The sequence below is a fragment of the Olea europaea genome, unplaced genomic scaffold (genome assembly GCF_002742605.1).
Source record: "Olea europaea var. sylvestris unplaced genomic scaffold, O_europaea_v1 scaffold1603, whole genome shotgun sequence".
Taxonomy (NCBI): domain Eukaryota; kingdom Viridiplantae; phylum Streptophyta; class Magnoliopsida; order Lamiales; family Oleaceae; genus Olea; species Olea europaea.
Window position 1 is genome coordinate 85,879 of NW_019233660.1, and position 15,378 is coordinate 101,256.

General features: G+C 34.0%; 1 protein-coding gene across 4 annotated transcripts; it reads right to left on the reverse strand.

Moving 5' to 3' along the window:
* Nucleotides 1-13: 13 nt before the first annotated feature.
* LOC111377085 lies at nucleotides 14-6,324 on the reverse strand. 4 transcript variants are annotated; one of them, XM_023000134.1, is made up of 4 exons: nucleotides 6,238-6,324; nucleotides 4,983-5,243; nucleotides 3,349-4,510; nucleotides 14-3,219 (listed from the first exon to the last, which is right to left on the reverse strand). In XM_023000134.1, exons 2-4 carry the CDS (start codon nucleotides 5,153-5,155, stop codon nucleotides 676-678), a joined length of 3,879 nt encoding a protein of 1,292 aa, XP_022855902.1. In that variant the 5' UTR covers nucleotides 5,156-5,243; nucleotides 6,238-6,324; the 3' UTR covers nucleotides 14-675. The 4 variants fall into 4 exon arrangements, with proteins under 4 accessions (XP_022855902.1, XP_022855901.1, XP_022855900.1 ...); XM_023000133.1 differs by lacking the exon at nucleotides 6,238-6,324 and adding an exon at nucleotides 6,112-6,220; XM_023000132.1 differs by lacking the exon at nucleotides 6,238-6,324 and adding an exon at nucleotides 6,003-6,103.
* Nucleotides 6,325-15,378: the final 9,054 nt, after the last annotated feature.

Consider the following 15,378-nt stretch of genomic DNA (forward strand, 5'->3'; position numbering starts at 1 on the left):
GTCAATACTTCACTTCCATCAATCCCAACAAGAAGGGGGTTCATAAAATTAGGGGAAATGAAAAGAACTATAAAAGGCCTCTGGATAACTTGTTATACAAAGATTTCATATTCATCAGCCTCCAGGATCAAAACTCCTTTGAATCTACCAAGTTTTCAGCAATTTAAACAGAAAAAGTAACACTACATAAAACTCATCTGCTCAACCTTTGATGGTTGGCCTTCAACAAACTGCAAGTTTTTGTTGTCGTTGAGTCGGCCACAATCGTCAAACATTTTGAAAGTCAGTTAGCAAGGAAAATTGAGATATTTGGCTCAAACCTTCAATGCGAAACTGACACTTTCCAGGTGATGAAAGACTCAGCCAAGTATAGGTTGTCTATCATGATAAATGTGGAGAATATTACAATTCAGATTTCAGGTGACATGTGGAGGATGACGGAGCTGTTAAAGAACTCGGATACAGCACACTTGACTGCTCTGGAGTACAATTCCAGTTAACAGGACTGGCTTTTATTCCCTTAGGGTGTGGCACCTGAAAACTTGCATTAAGAACCATTGGTGATGCACTACAGATAGAATACCCCCGTGATTGATCACTATACAAAGGGTTCACGTCTTGAGTCATAGCCTACGTTCATTGATGCTGAAATTCCAACTGTTGATTCCCTACCCTTCATATTTTCTTGACATGTGTAGTTATAATGTCTGAATCAGAGTTGCTAATAGGCATACTAATATTATAGCCAGATGGAATTCGAACTTTATCAGTATCAGATGTTATCGGAACACCCAGTCTGTTCTTGGATCCTTGTTGTTCAGTGGACAAGTTGCCGATTCCTATGTATTCATGGCACTCCGAGGAGGATCTGAAACTCCCACCAAAACTTTTACATGGAAATTGGACTTGTGGTGGATGAGGGGACAACTGTGGTGTACTAACACTACTATGAATTTTGAAACCACTTGATGATCCAACATCAAAGTGTCGTGACAAGGTATGATTTTGAGCATAGTCAAAGAGGAGGGGATCTTTTGGAACCACATGATGAAAGGAATGATCCTCCTTTTGAAACTTTTCAGGAGAGACGCCATTATCAGCACAAAACTGCTGCTTTGCATGGTCATTTGTGATACTTGACTGGGCCGTAACATCTTCGTCTTTCTTTACCACCATTAAGTTTTTCCCCATCAGTCTGAGAATAGGATTAGAAGTAGCTGGAGTAGCAGATTCAAAATCACCATGACTAGAGAACTTAACCTCAGAATCAATCAAAACTCTCTTAGGAATATACCCTGTTGGTGACTTTGCAACACTTGCTTCAGCTATTGGACTCAACTCTCTCATATAGATCATTTCTGACCTGAAGTTAGAACTGTCAAATTTTCTCTTCGGATCAGCAGTCATCTGATTTTTATCGGCAGGAAGTGAGAGTGACGCCAGAGTCCGTTGCCAAAGTTCCGAGTCTTGATAATTCAAAGCAACAACTTGTGAGGTTCCTTCCTTCCTAGAGCAACAACATGGCTGACCAGTCTTGAATTTGAGAGAACCCATTTCAGGAAACATCGAGTCAACCTTGGAGACATCCAGGTTGAGGTTTCCTTCTCCTGCACTTGCTGTAGGCTCAACAGGGGTGGACATTCCCACAATAGGTTCGATGCTAGCTCCTGAGAAGCCACATTTAATCTCGTTTCCTTCTAGAGATCTAGCAGGCAATTTTTCCAAGGATATGGAATCAGATTTTGCATCAACGGAATTAGAGATTGTTGATGTAGCAGAAGTAGGAGAATATGAACAACCCCTATCAACTAATTCACAATCATCTTCCGGAGATTGAACCCTGCAGGTTGTTAATGATGAATTTCCTTGTAGATCTTCAGAGCCCATACGCCCAGGACTTGGCAAAAAGGATCCTGGTGGTCCAGGAATAGCTATCGGATCGACACCGACAAAGTATTTTTCTTGCCCTTCATCAATGTCAAATTCTGCCACCATGTGACCATCTGCACAAAACATCTTATGTTCACCATCAAATACTAGCTCAGCCGGATAATATTCCTTGTATGCTTCAATATAGTGTTGCGAGACAAGTTGACCATCAGGGTCAGCATCCTCCAAGACCCTAGGATCCATAGAATTGCTAAGAACCATAGAGAGCTCCCCATTCGCCATTTCTGAAGCTGGTTGGCTGACAACATGCTCCAGAATTGTAACCTCTTTTCCAACAGATTCCACAGCATCATGACCATAAGATTCAGGTGATGGCAGTGAGCTCCTCAAAGCCATGGCTTCCTCTTTCCTGGAGATCATAAATTCCCTTCTCTTCTTTTGGATTTTCAAAGACCTTGTTCTTTCAACATATTTCTTATCAGAAATCTCTTTCATTTGATCTGCACTTTCACTAAGTTTCTCTACCAAATCATGTTGTGGGTCAATTGCAAATTGTGATGCAACTGCCTCTTCATCAGATCCTGACATGTAGCGCAGCTGAAGCTTCTTGATGTCTAGCAATTTTCTTTTCATTTTTGTTTCCGATCCAAAAATGGATGTTCCGCTGACCGACAACATATGCTCCGCCAAAGATGTAAACATTTTACTTCCAGATGGTTTTGGGTTCATAAAAGTACTATAGGCATGTTTGGCTGGACTAATGTCAATGTTCGCCCTCTTTTTACTTCGAGAAGGTGCATGATATTCGATACTATTTGGCAAATCCATATTACAATCAACTGAGAGGCCACCTTTTCTCAACTGTTTCACATTGTCCTTAGATAACGCGAGATAATTCTTCTTATAATGGAAGTCTTTAGGCTCCAATGACGAACAGCTTACCCTCTTTCTCAAAGAACGTTCCCCGTATTCTTCAATAGAATCACAAGATAAATTCTCTTTTCTTTTGCTGCTTTCAGGAGAAAGTTGGTTCTCATCAGGCAAGGCCTGAGAATTCAAAAGACTACTTCGCTTCGTGAATCGATTATCTGTTGATGACTGATGACTTTTGGCTCTCAAGTTCTTTTTGACGCTTTTGTCCGACTGTTGATTTTCATCCTTACCATTTATCTTCTTTGTGAGATCACTGCGCTTGGAGCCTACCCATTGTTTTATTCTTCCCAAATGATTGAATTTTATCAGATCATGTGTTTTGGGTAGCTGTGTCACGCATCCCTCTTTCCCGAAGCAATTTTCAGTGAGAAACTTCCTTTTCCCACCATCATTAATCTGTAAAAAATCCATGGTTAAAGCTTATTTGGCTGAAAATGACAAACATTTCAACATTCGATGCAGAAAGCTGTTTGTAAGTTTTTTAAAGTATACATAAAAANAACATAAAAGAGGTGAAGAACATACATTGGAACTATGATCCGGCCTGCGAAAGAAACTCTTTTGATCATGGGGAACATGTTTCAGTAGCTTATGGTGTTTCTGGACAATATTGTTTTTCTGCTTCTTACTCAAGAGAATTTTACTTCCTTTGTCTCTTTTAACAAGTTTCATAGATTCAAAATCATCATTCGTACTGGAGAATGTCTGCAGATCATTGAACTTCGATAAAATCCTAAGCTTTGTGCCATTGGTGTCAATATAGACTGCACTTTCCTTATTTGTGTCCTCACAATTAACAGGAGACGGTGTTTTGTTCCTCTCTTCTGCACGTGGCTCAATATTTTGAGCTGGAAAGCCCAAATTTAATGCCCAGTTGGTTCCGTTTCTCCTATCAAGCTCCTCAAGTGTACAATATGGAGCTGTCTCATAAATATCCACCATCAATCTTATCTTCCTTGGTTTTATTCTATGCTTAGTAACCTTAGAATTTGATGTCCCCTTAATTGTCGACTCCCCAGAAAGACACTGATCAATATGGGCATTTAAAGTTGTGTTCGAAGAAGATGAAAATTTCTTGCATACTGGGCACACTTTTGAAGCCATAGTTCCTAATGCCACTGAACTGTTCAGGACAGGGTCTTCGTTAGACCTCAGGTCAACAATGTTGCTCAATTTCACAAGTAATCTACACTTCTTAACCGGACTTTGAGTTGAGCTTATGATCTTGTTGGATGCCAAAGCTGTAGACTCAGGCTTCGTCACTACAGATCCTGACAAATTACCAGCTACTATTTCCAAACACGGCTTCTTTATCGCGAGAACTGAATCTATTTCAGAACAAGACAGACTTGCGGTCGTTGATGAAAATTCTTTTTCTTCAGATCCACTTGAATTTATGTTCTCACAATCCACAACTAGCTCATTGTCACCTCCAACATTGCAAGAAGATACAGACACGAGATGATCGCTCGACTGGTTAAGCTTCTCATCATAACTGCTTATATTTTCTTTGTCAATTGAAATTCCTAAAGAACATTTCTCAATTGATGGATTTTTCACGGAATCAAGCGATTGAAAAGGTGGCAATAAATCTTTAACACCATGTTTTAAACAAAGTTTCAAATTTTCCTGAGAAAATGGCCAATTAGTCTGGATATCCTTGCTCCGAGTATTGAAAACATAGTCCCTGCAGCAAAATTCACGAATTATTTAAAAGTTCAACTTGCGAATATTGCAGAAAACTGAAATCTTTCTCTAACGAAACAAAATATGAGGATTAAGAAGAAACAGTAGCTTTAGACAGAAAACTTTCCAACAGATACTAACATCATCAAGAACATACACATGGTGGATAAACCCACCAAGGTTTTTATCGCATAAAATAACCAGAAATACATCATCCAAAAACAGTGGGTCAAAATTGAAACAGTAGCTTTATATAAACAGAAAACCATTTGAAGGCCAAAAACCTGCTAAAAAAAATAGAATCATTATGTATAATCGGGTAAACATGAAAAAATATAAAAAATGAGACAGAAGATGAAATAATCATAAAGTTTGAGATGTAACTGTAGATCTGACCAACCGAGAAAGACTAATATATAACCATGACAAAACAGACAAGAGAAACCCATAATTCAAAGTTTTTTGTTTGTTACCTTAACGAGAATTTGGTGGTGTTGTAATCAAAGCCTGACTTGAGAAGATCTAACTGAAGCTGCTGACTATTATCAGAATCCTTTTCATCCCTAGTATCACTACTACTACTTTTCAGCTGGGAAATTTCACAAGAACATGGTGGACTTGGTGGAGGGCTTTCAATGGATAACATCTGCTGGTACCTTTTTTCTTTTCTTTTGCTGCCCAACAAACAGTCACAAGAAAAAACTAAATATCCATTTCTTCATCTATCCATCAATCTGCAAAGAAGAGACAATATTAACATAAGATCAAGAGTCAAGAAAACGGAAGTGAAGTTCTAGAATCCTTTACAACGTTATTTTATGTGCTTGGAGACGTTAAAAGGAGTTGGAGGAAGCATGATTGAGAAGGAAAGAACAAAAGCTTGATAAAGAGATAAGCCCACAGACAAAGATCAAACCTCATGAAACGTTATTTTATGTGAGCAAATCAAGAAAAAGTACATAGATTCTTGAATATTTTCAAGATGGAAACAACCAAGAAGTTACGCACTTCAAACACCAAGATCAAAGAAGGTAAATCGAGATGATATCACGGCAAGATGAGATGAATCGAAAAGATAAGACAAAGGAAATATTAAAATGAGCTCAAAATTTGAAGTATGGTGAAAGATTTTACATTATAGAGAAAGATCTAAGAGAGACGAAACCCAGGTCCAAAATAAAATCTTAGGTCAGTGACAGTCTGTAAACAGTAGACATGAAAACAGCAAAGTAGTTTAAACGCATAAACAAGATTTGAGGAAAAGACCCAAAAAAAGTCCGTCAAGAAACACGCTAAGGCTCATGAAATCACAAAAAGCCCTCAGTATTTGAACTCTAGTACTTCCAGTAGCTGAAGAAGACAACAAAAAACCAGAAAAAGAAAGTAATAAATTAAAAACTGTAAGAAATTTCAAGAAAACCCCAAGAAATTCTGATTCTCAAAAGCAGAAGATGTTAAAGAAAAGATCCAGAAAGATCAAGGAAATCCCATACCAGTTCTGAAACTTATATTACACGGTGAAAAAATAAGGATAAAATGAGGGCATATAAAAAATAACCAAAAAGATGAGAGCACAAGGAGGAAGAAAGAGAATGTGTGTACATATGTATCTATAAGATATGTATATATGTACGGTAGGAAGAGAAAGCAGCAGCAGCACTAGCACCACCCACTGATACATCAAAAGGGACATCAGGTTCTCCTCCCAACCAAAAAGCAAGTTTGTACCTTTTTAACTCTCCAATATTCACCATCTCCCTCGGTGAATATGCGTGAGAGAGAAAACTCAAATATGAAACTAGAGAGAGAAAGAGGCCTGTCCTATTCTATACCTACCCTACATGGTGGTCATTCTTCGTTATACTTAAATTCAATTCAATTCTTTATCTTGATTTTTTTTCTCCAGCGAATCGTCAGTTTAGGCCCCACTATTTTTGTGAAACTTACGGGAAAACTGTAACGCTCCTTCTCCGTCTCAAGAATACATATTATACATGTGTTGACAATGATAGCTCGGCCGGTCCACTTATTCTAAATTTATTAATTTTAGCTTAATTAACCTCTTTGAGAAAGTTTTAGCCACGTTTGATAACAATTATTCACCCCAAAAAATTGATTTTTTTACCTTTATTTCAATATTTTCAGCCGTCATTTTTGACTTCGTGACTCACAAGTAAAATCCGCTTTTCTCTTTAATGATTAAAAAATTAATTCTTATAATCACTATCAAACATGCCCTTAAACTTTGAATTAGTTTTTTAGACTTTAGTAGATTATAGAATTATTTTACAATTAGGGACCAAGAATTTTAACATTTAGTCCATGTTTGGTTTTAATTCTTTTCTTATTAAAATGAAAAATATGACCGTTATCCATCACATCAAGTCACCAAATTTGAATTTTTATATCTTGTGTGGGGCTCATAACGATTATATTTTTCATTCTCATTCTTCCAAAAATGAAAAACAAATGGAGCTTAGATAAATGTTGAATTTTTACAACTAGATAAGTGTTTAATTTTCTTTTCACGTGGTATTATTTATGTATTTAACATTTATTCATAAAAGCTTAAAAGCCGTAAAATAAAAAAAATAAGTTACAAAAAACAACCTCAAAGTATTTTAGTATGAGAAGTACTTATAAGCTTGAATCCATCTTTTGTAACTTCACTATAATAATAATACTTGTATAAATTAGGATTTCTTTATGAAACGTGCGGGACCCTACTAACAATAAAGTTAATTGAAGAATGACCAATTAAGTAAAAGAAAGGGACAAAAAATTGCCCTATCATCACACATTTTCAAAACATCGCCCTCAATAATTCATTTTTTTTTTTTGTTATTTGCCCACCTTTAATTTAATAGTATTATTTATATTAGATCATTTGATACGTTATGTCCTTAAATAAAAATCATGATGCCATCGAAAAAAAAAAAGTTAGTTAAAAAAAATTAACATCGAGAGATAATAATTTTTACTCAATTGATTTGAATTCAAATCAGTTCGTAATTGAAGCTCGACAAACGTAAAAGGCATAGCTCATTTTCTAATATTAAAATCTAGAATAATGTTATTTGCAGTCGCTCATTGCGACAGTTGTCCTACATGACATACACATGACAGGTGGTTATTTGATGCATTAATGAATAAAACAAACTACCACATTAATGTATCAAATAATCATCAGCCATGTGTATGTCACGTAGGGCGACTACCGCAGTGAGCGACTACGAATAGCATTACTCTAAAATCTATCTCAAAATTGTAATAAATAAAAAGACATCATAAATGTCAATACTAAAAAGTAGTTGGTGATAAACCCTATTCATTTTTTATTTATAAATGTTGAAATGAGATATAATTGAGTCATAATTTTTTTAATCAAATAAAAAAAAATTTCACTATCATTTTTACCCTTCATCTATATGCAAATCATTATATAACTCAATTATATACAAGTAATATTATTCATTCCGAAGAAACCAAGCTGATAGATGAGAGATTTTTATTTCACCACATATATTACGAAATTAAAAAAAAAAAAAACAGATAATACTATATTACATTTTTAATCCAAAAAAATACTATTAGGATTGGTAAATAATTTTTAAAATACTACATTTCAAAATTAGATTTCAAACAATGATGTAACTAACGTTTTTTCAAATCACTTTAACATTCAACTTATCAATTAATTACTCTCCAAAATCAATACAAAATTTATAATTCTTAATAGGCAAAAAGGTACCCAAATTCATCTTTGGCTAAAATCAAGATCTACCATATTTGTTATGTGTCGAAATTGGAGATATTGCTTCACAACTAATATCCAACTTTTTCCAGCTTTTGCTATGTGTTTAGAAAGATGCTTATTACCTCACGGAAGCACATAGTGCTGTTGAGTTTTGGGATCTTGAAAAGCGTTGTTGAATCAATTATAGGGCTCCATTTATTCAAGTTTTCCCTAATCTAAGATGTTTCTTCTGCTATGTTACTTCACAATTCGAAGTGTGAAAACAATTATGAAAGATTATATATTTTTTTGGGGTTTCATTGGTGTCGCCATAAGATGCGATTCTAAACACAAATGACTACATATGTGATGTGTTAATCTTTGCTTTTGGTGGCTGCCTATGAATGACTGCATATGTGAATTTGTGATGTGTTAATCTTTGAAATATATCATTTTAAGGATTCATCAACATACTATACCATAACACACAACACTACAGTTGCATCTGTAGGTGATAAAACTCTTGTCTTTGAATTCTGTGAAGATACAATACCACCTTTTGAAGATGAAAATCCCCATAATTTTCTAGTAAGTCAGCTCACTGCCATGGAGAATATAAATTGGAAAGTGTAGCAAATTTTGGAAGATGCTAGAATCAACCATCGACATAGTAGAAGAAACTAGAAAGCTTGCTATATTAGTTATTCCACCACCATATGAATTGAGTAGAAGAAGAAGGGACTGATGTGCATTCCTATAAATATGGATCAGCACTTATATTTTGTAGTGTATAGAGAAATGGTAGAGTATGAGTGAGAATTAAGAGGAAGTGAGAGCATTGAGTGCTAGATATGGAGTAGCAGTGAACAAGAGAAAAAAATTAGTGGAAAGCATATTTGGTGTGTAACTAAATTGTGTTGTTTATTTTGTTTATAAAATAATATTAATTTTGGGCAGGGCCGGTCCTGAGTCAAGGCAGATGAGGCCTCCGCCTCAGGCCAAAAACTGATGGGGGCCTCATTTCCATGGCCAATTTCATTTTTTTTTTATTCAATTAGATGGAGAAGTAAATTGAATGAAGATGTTGTAGTTGGAGTTGCAGAGAAGACGCCGAGAAGAAGAAGAAGACAGGATGGTTTTTCATCTTTTTTTTTTTTTTTTTTTTTAAATCTTGGGCCTTCTATTGGGATGTTGCTTTTTAAAACTTGAAAAAATGACTAGGCCATCAGTTGAGATTTGAGAAGACATACGCAATGTGCTGTGAGCAGAAACCCTCATCCACGTTGGAAGTTCCACGCCTCCCGGCTTCATCTCCCACTGCCGTGCGAGTTGCTACTGCACCATGGGATTGATTTTTTCACGTGCTTTACTAGCTTAATATTTGAAAATGGTCAATTTGTGATTCGAGTTAGGGATTTTTGGAGAAGGATTTTCGATGGAGGTGATTCGAAAGGAATATGAAGAGGCTCCACTTTTGGGATTTGAAAGTGATCAACTTCAATTAATGGCTTGTTTGGTGGAGTAAATTCGGTTAGCTAAATGATTATCTTATAGGAGTTAAAGTAACTTTTCACATTTCGTTTGTACTATAAATTTTACAGTATTTATGGTATAAAAAAAAGTTAAACAGTATTTTTTGAATATATATTAAATAATAGGTGTGTGGTATTATTTCCACTATTTCAAAGAGAGGATTGTTTTATTTTATTTTATTTTAATTGAAAGTACGAAAAACTAACATATTGAACATGTTTGGAAACAAACTTATAATTTTTTAAGCTCTGCCAATCATCATCGAGTATTTAACTAAGCTTAGAATTTGCTTAAGCTTACTTTCAATAAGGTAGTGTTTGATAACTTCCAATTTCATGAAAAATGGAAAATCATTTCCACCTTTTGCCAAAAATGAGTGTTCGATAGGTAAAAAATTCTAGGGAATTCATTTTCCATGATTCTTGCCACCTAAGTGATTTTTTTCACTTTTCCTTGAATTGAAATTCTCACCAAAATGGTGAGAATTCCAATTCCGGTTTACTGTAGCGGAATTTTTTTTTTTTTTTTTTTTTTTTTTTTTTTTTTTTTTTTTTTTTTTTTTTTTTAAAAAATTTTTTTTTATTTTTTTTTTTTTTTTTTTTTTTTAAATTTTAATTTTTGTTTAAATTTTCAAAAACAAACACGAAAAAATACTTTTATTTCAACATTTTTCACTTGAAAAATTATAACAATCGAACACAATAATTTACAATTCCTAGGAAAATAATTTCTAGACAATTCAATTTCCTGGAATTCATTTTTAATTCAATTCGGTTACATCTTTGCAATCAAACAGATCCAACTTTTGTTTTCTCACGTGTTTAGATAGATTACTTATTTATTGTTTATAGGTAAAAATATTACTTGTTGTGACGTGAATACAAGATTTTACTTCTAAATAGCTAGCTTATTTTTATTTTTAACTTCGACTAATTATTTAAATCCTACTCGTTGAACTTAGTATTTGTACATTTCATCTCCAACCTTATTGAGATAATTGATCTCTAACCTTTGGGAAATTAGAATAGTTATCCTTTTCCATCAATTTTGATTGTTGAGGTAACATAAAATGGCATATTTTCCATCTTTAAATAAACAAAAGGGTAAATATGCACACACCATAATTTTTTATAAATGCAACACATTTTAATTGTAATTATATTAAATGTCTCTAATATTTATTTATTATTGTCATACTATCTCCAACTTTTTAATTTCTTATCCCATTATCTTAAATAGCACAAACCATCCTCGGTTTCAACTTTTTATTGCATGCTTTAAAATAAAGGACATATTTGTTGGAAAATTTTACCGATAATTGTACATATTATATTCACAAAAATCATGTCATTTATTTGCATAAAATCGAAACGTAATTTCGACTTACCGAAATGGATTTGAGAAGCAAAACAATAATTTACCGAATCTGAACGTATCAATATGGATTCATCCCTTTCGATTTTTGAATAAAAGCAAATCATTCTTTGGATCGAACCTCGCAACATAAATATGTGTTAATCAATTTCTGAAATTAAAGTATAATAAAAAAAAATCAGAAAATGAAATAAGAGAATGTGAGTGATGAATTTTTGGTCGAGGCAAGTGTTGAACACTTTGTTCTTAAGATGAATTTGTCTCGCATCGGTGCTAACGGTTTTACGGCAATCATCTCCCAAGATACAATAACCACGTTAAGCCATAAGAGTTTTATGTAACATGACATGAAAGAATAATATATATATATATATATATGGGATCAGAATAAACATCCAAATGGTCCTATATATAGGAGTTGAAGGGTGGTAGGTGAGGGGACACCTCCCAAATTTTAATTTCCTTCAAATAGGACCGAATTTTTCATTCACATGCAAATTGGTCCTCAACCAATTTCCAACAATCTCTCACATGAATGGAAACTCCACATATGCAAATGATAATGCAGACACTAGTAGAGAAAGATCGGAAAAACATTGCATCAGGTAAGGTAGCTTCTTTCCTTAGTGAAATACCATCTAATTTACTAGCTAATTGGTGAACGCGATGTTCTCGAACCATCAGCCATTGGTGTAAACCAAGACAACAGTACTCACACAATGTCTCTCATAACCGTTCATAGTTCTCATGATTTGGTTCATTTTGGCCCTGAACCCATCTTCGTTCTATAAGTGTTTAGAGAATTCACGTCTTGAATAATTCTCATTGAAGCGGCCCCACTTTACACTTACATAAGTGATCTCCTATTAAGAGTATTCTGCCCTACTCCCCTTGACTTAATCAAGATATAAGATTCATTAAAAATTTATCTTAACCTCCAACCACTCTGCAGAAAGTACTCTGGCATCATAGGAATGAGTTAAGAAATTAGTTTCCTAAGTGCTTCATGGAATCCTCGTAACTTAGTTATCCCTTTGAACCAATATTTTTGGATCTCCAGTCAACATGATAGGGTTACCATTATACGGACTCTTACTCAGTAAGCTTAATCTCATTCCCTTCGATATGCAGTATACTTGGTCTCTTGGTAAACATATATAAATGGATCCACAAGTTTATACCAATGAGATCAATTGCTTATGTTATTATGTCTATGACATACATGTCTAGACTTGTCATTACATTTGACTTAGTATCTTATCAAAATTAGCTAGCCAACGATCGATTCATTCGATAGATACACATTGTCACCACCAAGAAATCCTCTCATGAAGTTACATGCTTCCTATTAGCTTTATTAAATTCCAAACATGATTGGAGGATTTTTATCAAACCATTACACTAGTCTATCATATTTATTGGTGAATTCATACATGGGTATTCAATATCATCATTAAAGCATTGCAATGCATTTGAACTTTATGAATATTTTCTAATATTCCAATTATTCTTGTATATCCAAATAACCATCATGATCGGTTTTCATCCCATTTCATTCACTTTTGGGCTTTCATCCCTTTTCATCTATAGACTTAGTGTATACCATCGCATCACAATATCCTTCCAACACTACAGGATATCTTGTGAAATGTAATCTATAGGTCATGGTATATTTCAAATACCTAAAGACCTCTGTCAATGCCAACCAATAATCATGGTCTGGATTACTCGTGAATCTACTAGGTTTATTCAGAGCAAAAGCATTATCTGGTCGAGTACAGTTCTTAATATACATTATAATGTCAATTACTTGTAAATATCTCGGTTGTGATACGCTTTCACCCTTATTTTGATCAAGTGTAGACTTGTGTCAATCGGATTTTTACCGAACTTTCCTCTAATACTTCAAACTTTTTAAATATTTTCTCAACATATTGAGACTATGAAAGTACAATTCATTCCGATGTTCTAGATATTTTTATCTCAAGTATTACATCTGCCACACTCCAATGTCTTTCTTGTCGTAATGCTTTGAAAGCATTTTCTTGGCGTTTAGCACCACTTCGTGACTATTGCCCATCACCAACATATATAGACACACAATCACATAGGCATCTGGTGTAATTTTCACATATACACACTTGTCAAATTCATTTATATTGAACTCGTTTGACAGCATCGTTTTGTCAAAATTTTGGTGTCATTGCTTAGGAGCTTGTTTCAATCCATATAAGGACTCAACAAGATTACAAACTATATGGCTTTCACTTGGAGACACCTTCAGGTTGCTCCATGTATATCTCTTCTTCTAACTCACCATTTAGAAATCCCGATTTCACATCCATTTGGTGAATCTCAAGGTTATGTATTATCCCAGTTGCAATTAGTAACCTTATCGAAGTGATTCTAGTCATGGGTGAGTAGGTAAAGAAGTCAAATCCTTCTTTCTGCTTATATCCTTTGGCAACCAATCTAGCCTTATATTTGCCAATGGATCCATCAGGTTTTAATCTATTTACACCCTAAAGGCTTATTTTCGGGAGGTATATCTACCGATTCCCATGTATGAATTTGCATTATGGAATCTATCTTACTATTGATAGCTTCTTTCCAATGCGATGCTTTTGAAATAGACATTGCTTCTTTAAAAGTCTTTGGGTAATTTTCTATCATATATGTTAGAAAATTTGAACCAAACGAAGCGGAATTCTAGCCCTCTTACTACGCCTTAGTTCTTTCTCATTTGAAGACCCATTTGTAGTTTCATATGTTCTTTTATTTAAACTCACATTTTCCTTGTCTTTGTAAGGAAACACGTTCTTAAAGAATATTGCATTCTTTGACTCAATTATGGGACCCTCGTGTACATTTGATTTGTGTACAAGGAAATGATATGCATTATTATTATTGGCGTGTCTAATAAATATGCAATCAGTCGTTTTGGGACAAATCTTTATTTGTTTAGGCTTAGAAACTTCAACCTTTGCCAAACACCCCCACATTTTTAAGTGTTTGTAAGAAGGAAGATGACATTTCCATAACTCATATGGTGTCTCTTCCATTATATTGAGAGGTACACGAAAGTGTAACTTTAAACTAAGTTACCCCCACAATTTCTAAATTAGGATTATATATCCAAGTAGTAACGTTGTATCACACGACTTGAACTTTTCACATAAGTTCTCAAGCATTTATGATAACCCCCACTTTTTTGGATTATTCTTGAACTTGGAGTTTATCATCTCTTTCATAATTTAATTCATTTATCACTTAGATAATATTCGTATTGGATGCTTGGTGAAAGTCTAAATACTTTGAACGAAAAATCATTTTCCATTCAAATTTGTACTTCAATCAACCATATTAATTTGATCATCCAAATTAAATCAAATTCATCTTTAAGGTCGTCACTAGACCAACAACATTTTTCCATGGTTCCATGATTGAAGTCAAATTCAACAATGAAGAAGATTAAATATCTTCAACCATGTGCAACATTCACATTTGTGATATTTCACAAATAATATTATTCACATCAAATAATAAGATATATTTCACCTTATTCACCATATTCACTTTGAATGAATTAATCAACCATCAATTGAAAAGTTGTGTTTGCAAACAACACAACCGTACAAGAGGACACGCCTCTTAAAATTATTTCTAGAATATTTCATAATATTCTTCACAATTTTTGTATAATATAGTTTTATCCTTTAAAAATGAATGTCATTTTACAATCATTATTTTTAAGGATTTGAGACACCACCGCCAACTATAGACACTATTTATGGTCTATAAAATATTTTCATATTCCAATAATTGCAAAAGTAATTTCCACTTTAAAATAATTATGACAAAATCACATTTTGCCATAGTCATCTCATTTAATTTCATAAAATTAATTGAGGCTATCATCATTAATCAAGGTTTGTATAATTTTCAAACCAAAATACATGGGCATATACTAGATTTACAACTTACCGCATTAACACATATCGTATATGTCACTTATCGAATTGACGCATACCATATATGCCGCTTACCGTATATACGACTTATCGTATTTGCTGCTTACCGTATTTGCTACTTACTGTATTTGCTGCTTACCGTTTTACGGTATACTGTATATGCATATACCGGATTTGCATATACTGACCAAAAAGTCTCTGAAATCCAAACTCTTGTATGGATTTACCAAGATTAGAGCCCACTTCCAACAACAT

What these genes read in the sequence shown, in the direction of transcription:
- LOC111377085 (XM_023000134.1), bottom strand. Translation starts at nt 5,155, where the DNA reads ATGTTATCCATTGAAAGCCCTCCACCAAGTCCACCATGTTCTTGTGAA. An exon ending in ACCACCAAATTCTCGTTAAG is followed by an intron (nt 4,511 to 4,982) that starts GTAACAAACAAA and finishes ATTTTGCTGCAG; the next exon opens with GGACTATGTTTTCAATACTC. An exon ending in GGCCGGATCATAGTTCCAAT is followed by an intron (nt 3,220 to 3,348) that starts GTATGTTCTTCA and finishes GATTTTTTACAG; the next exon opens with ATTAATGATGGTGGGAAAAG.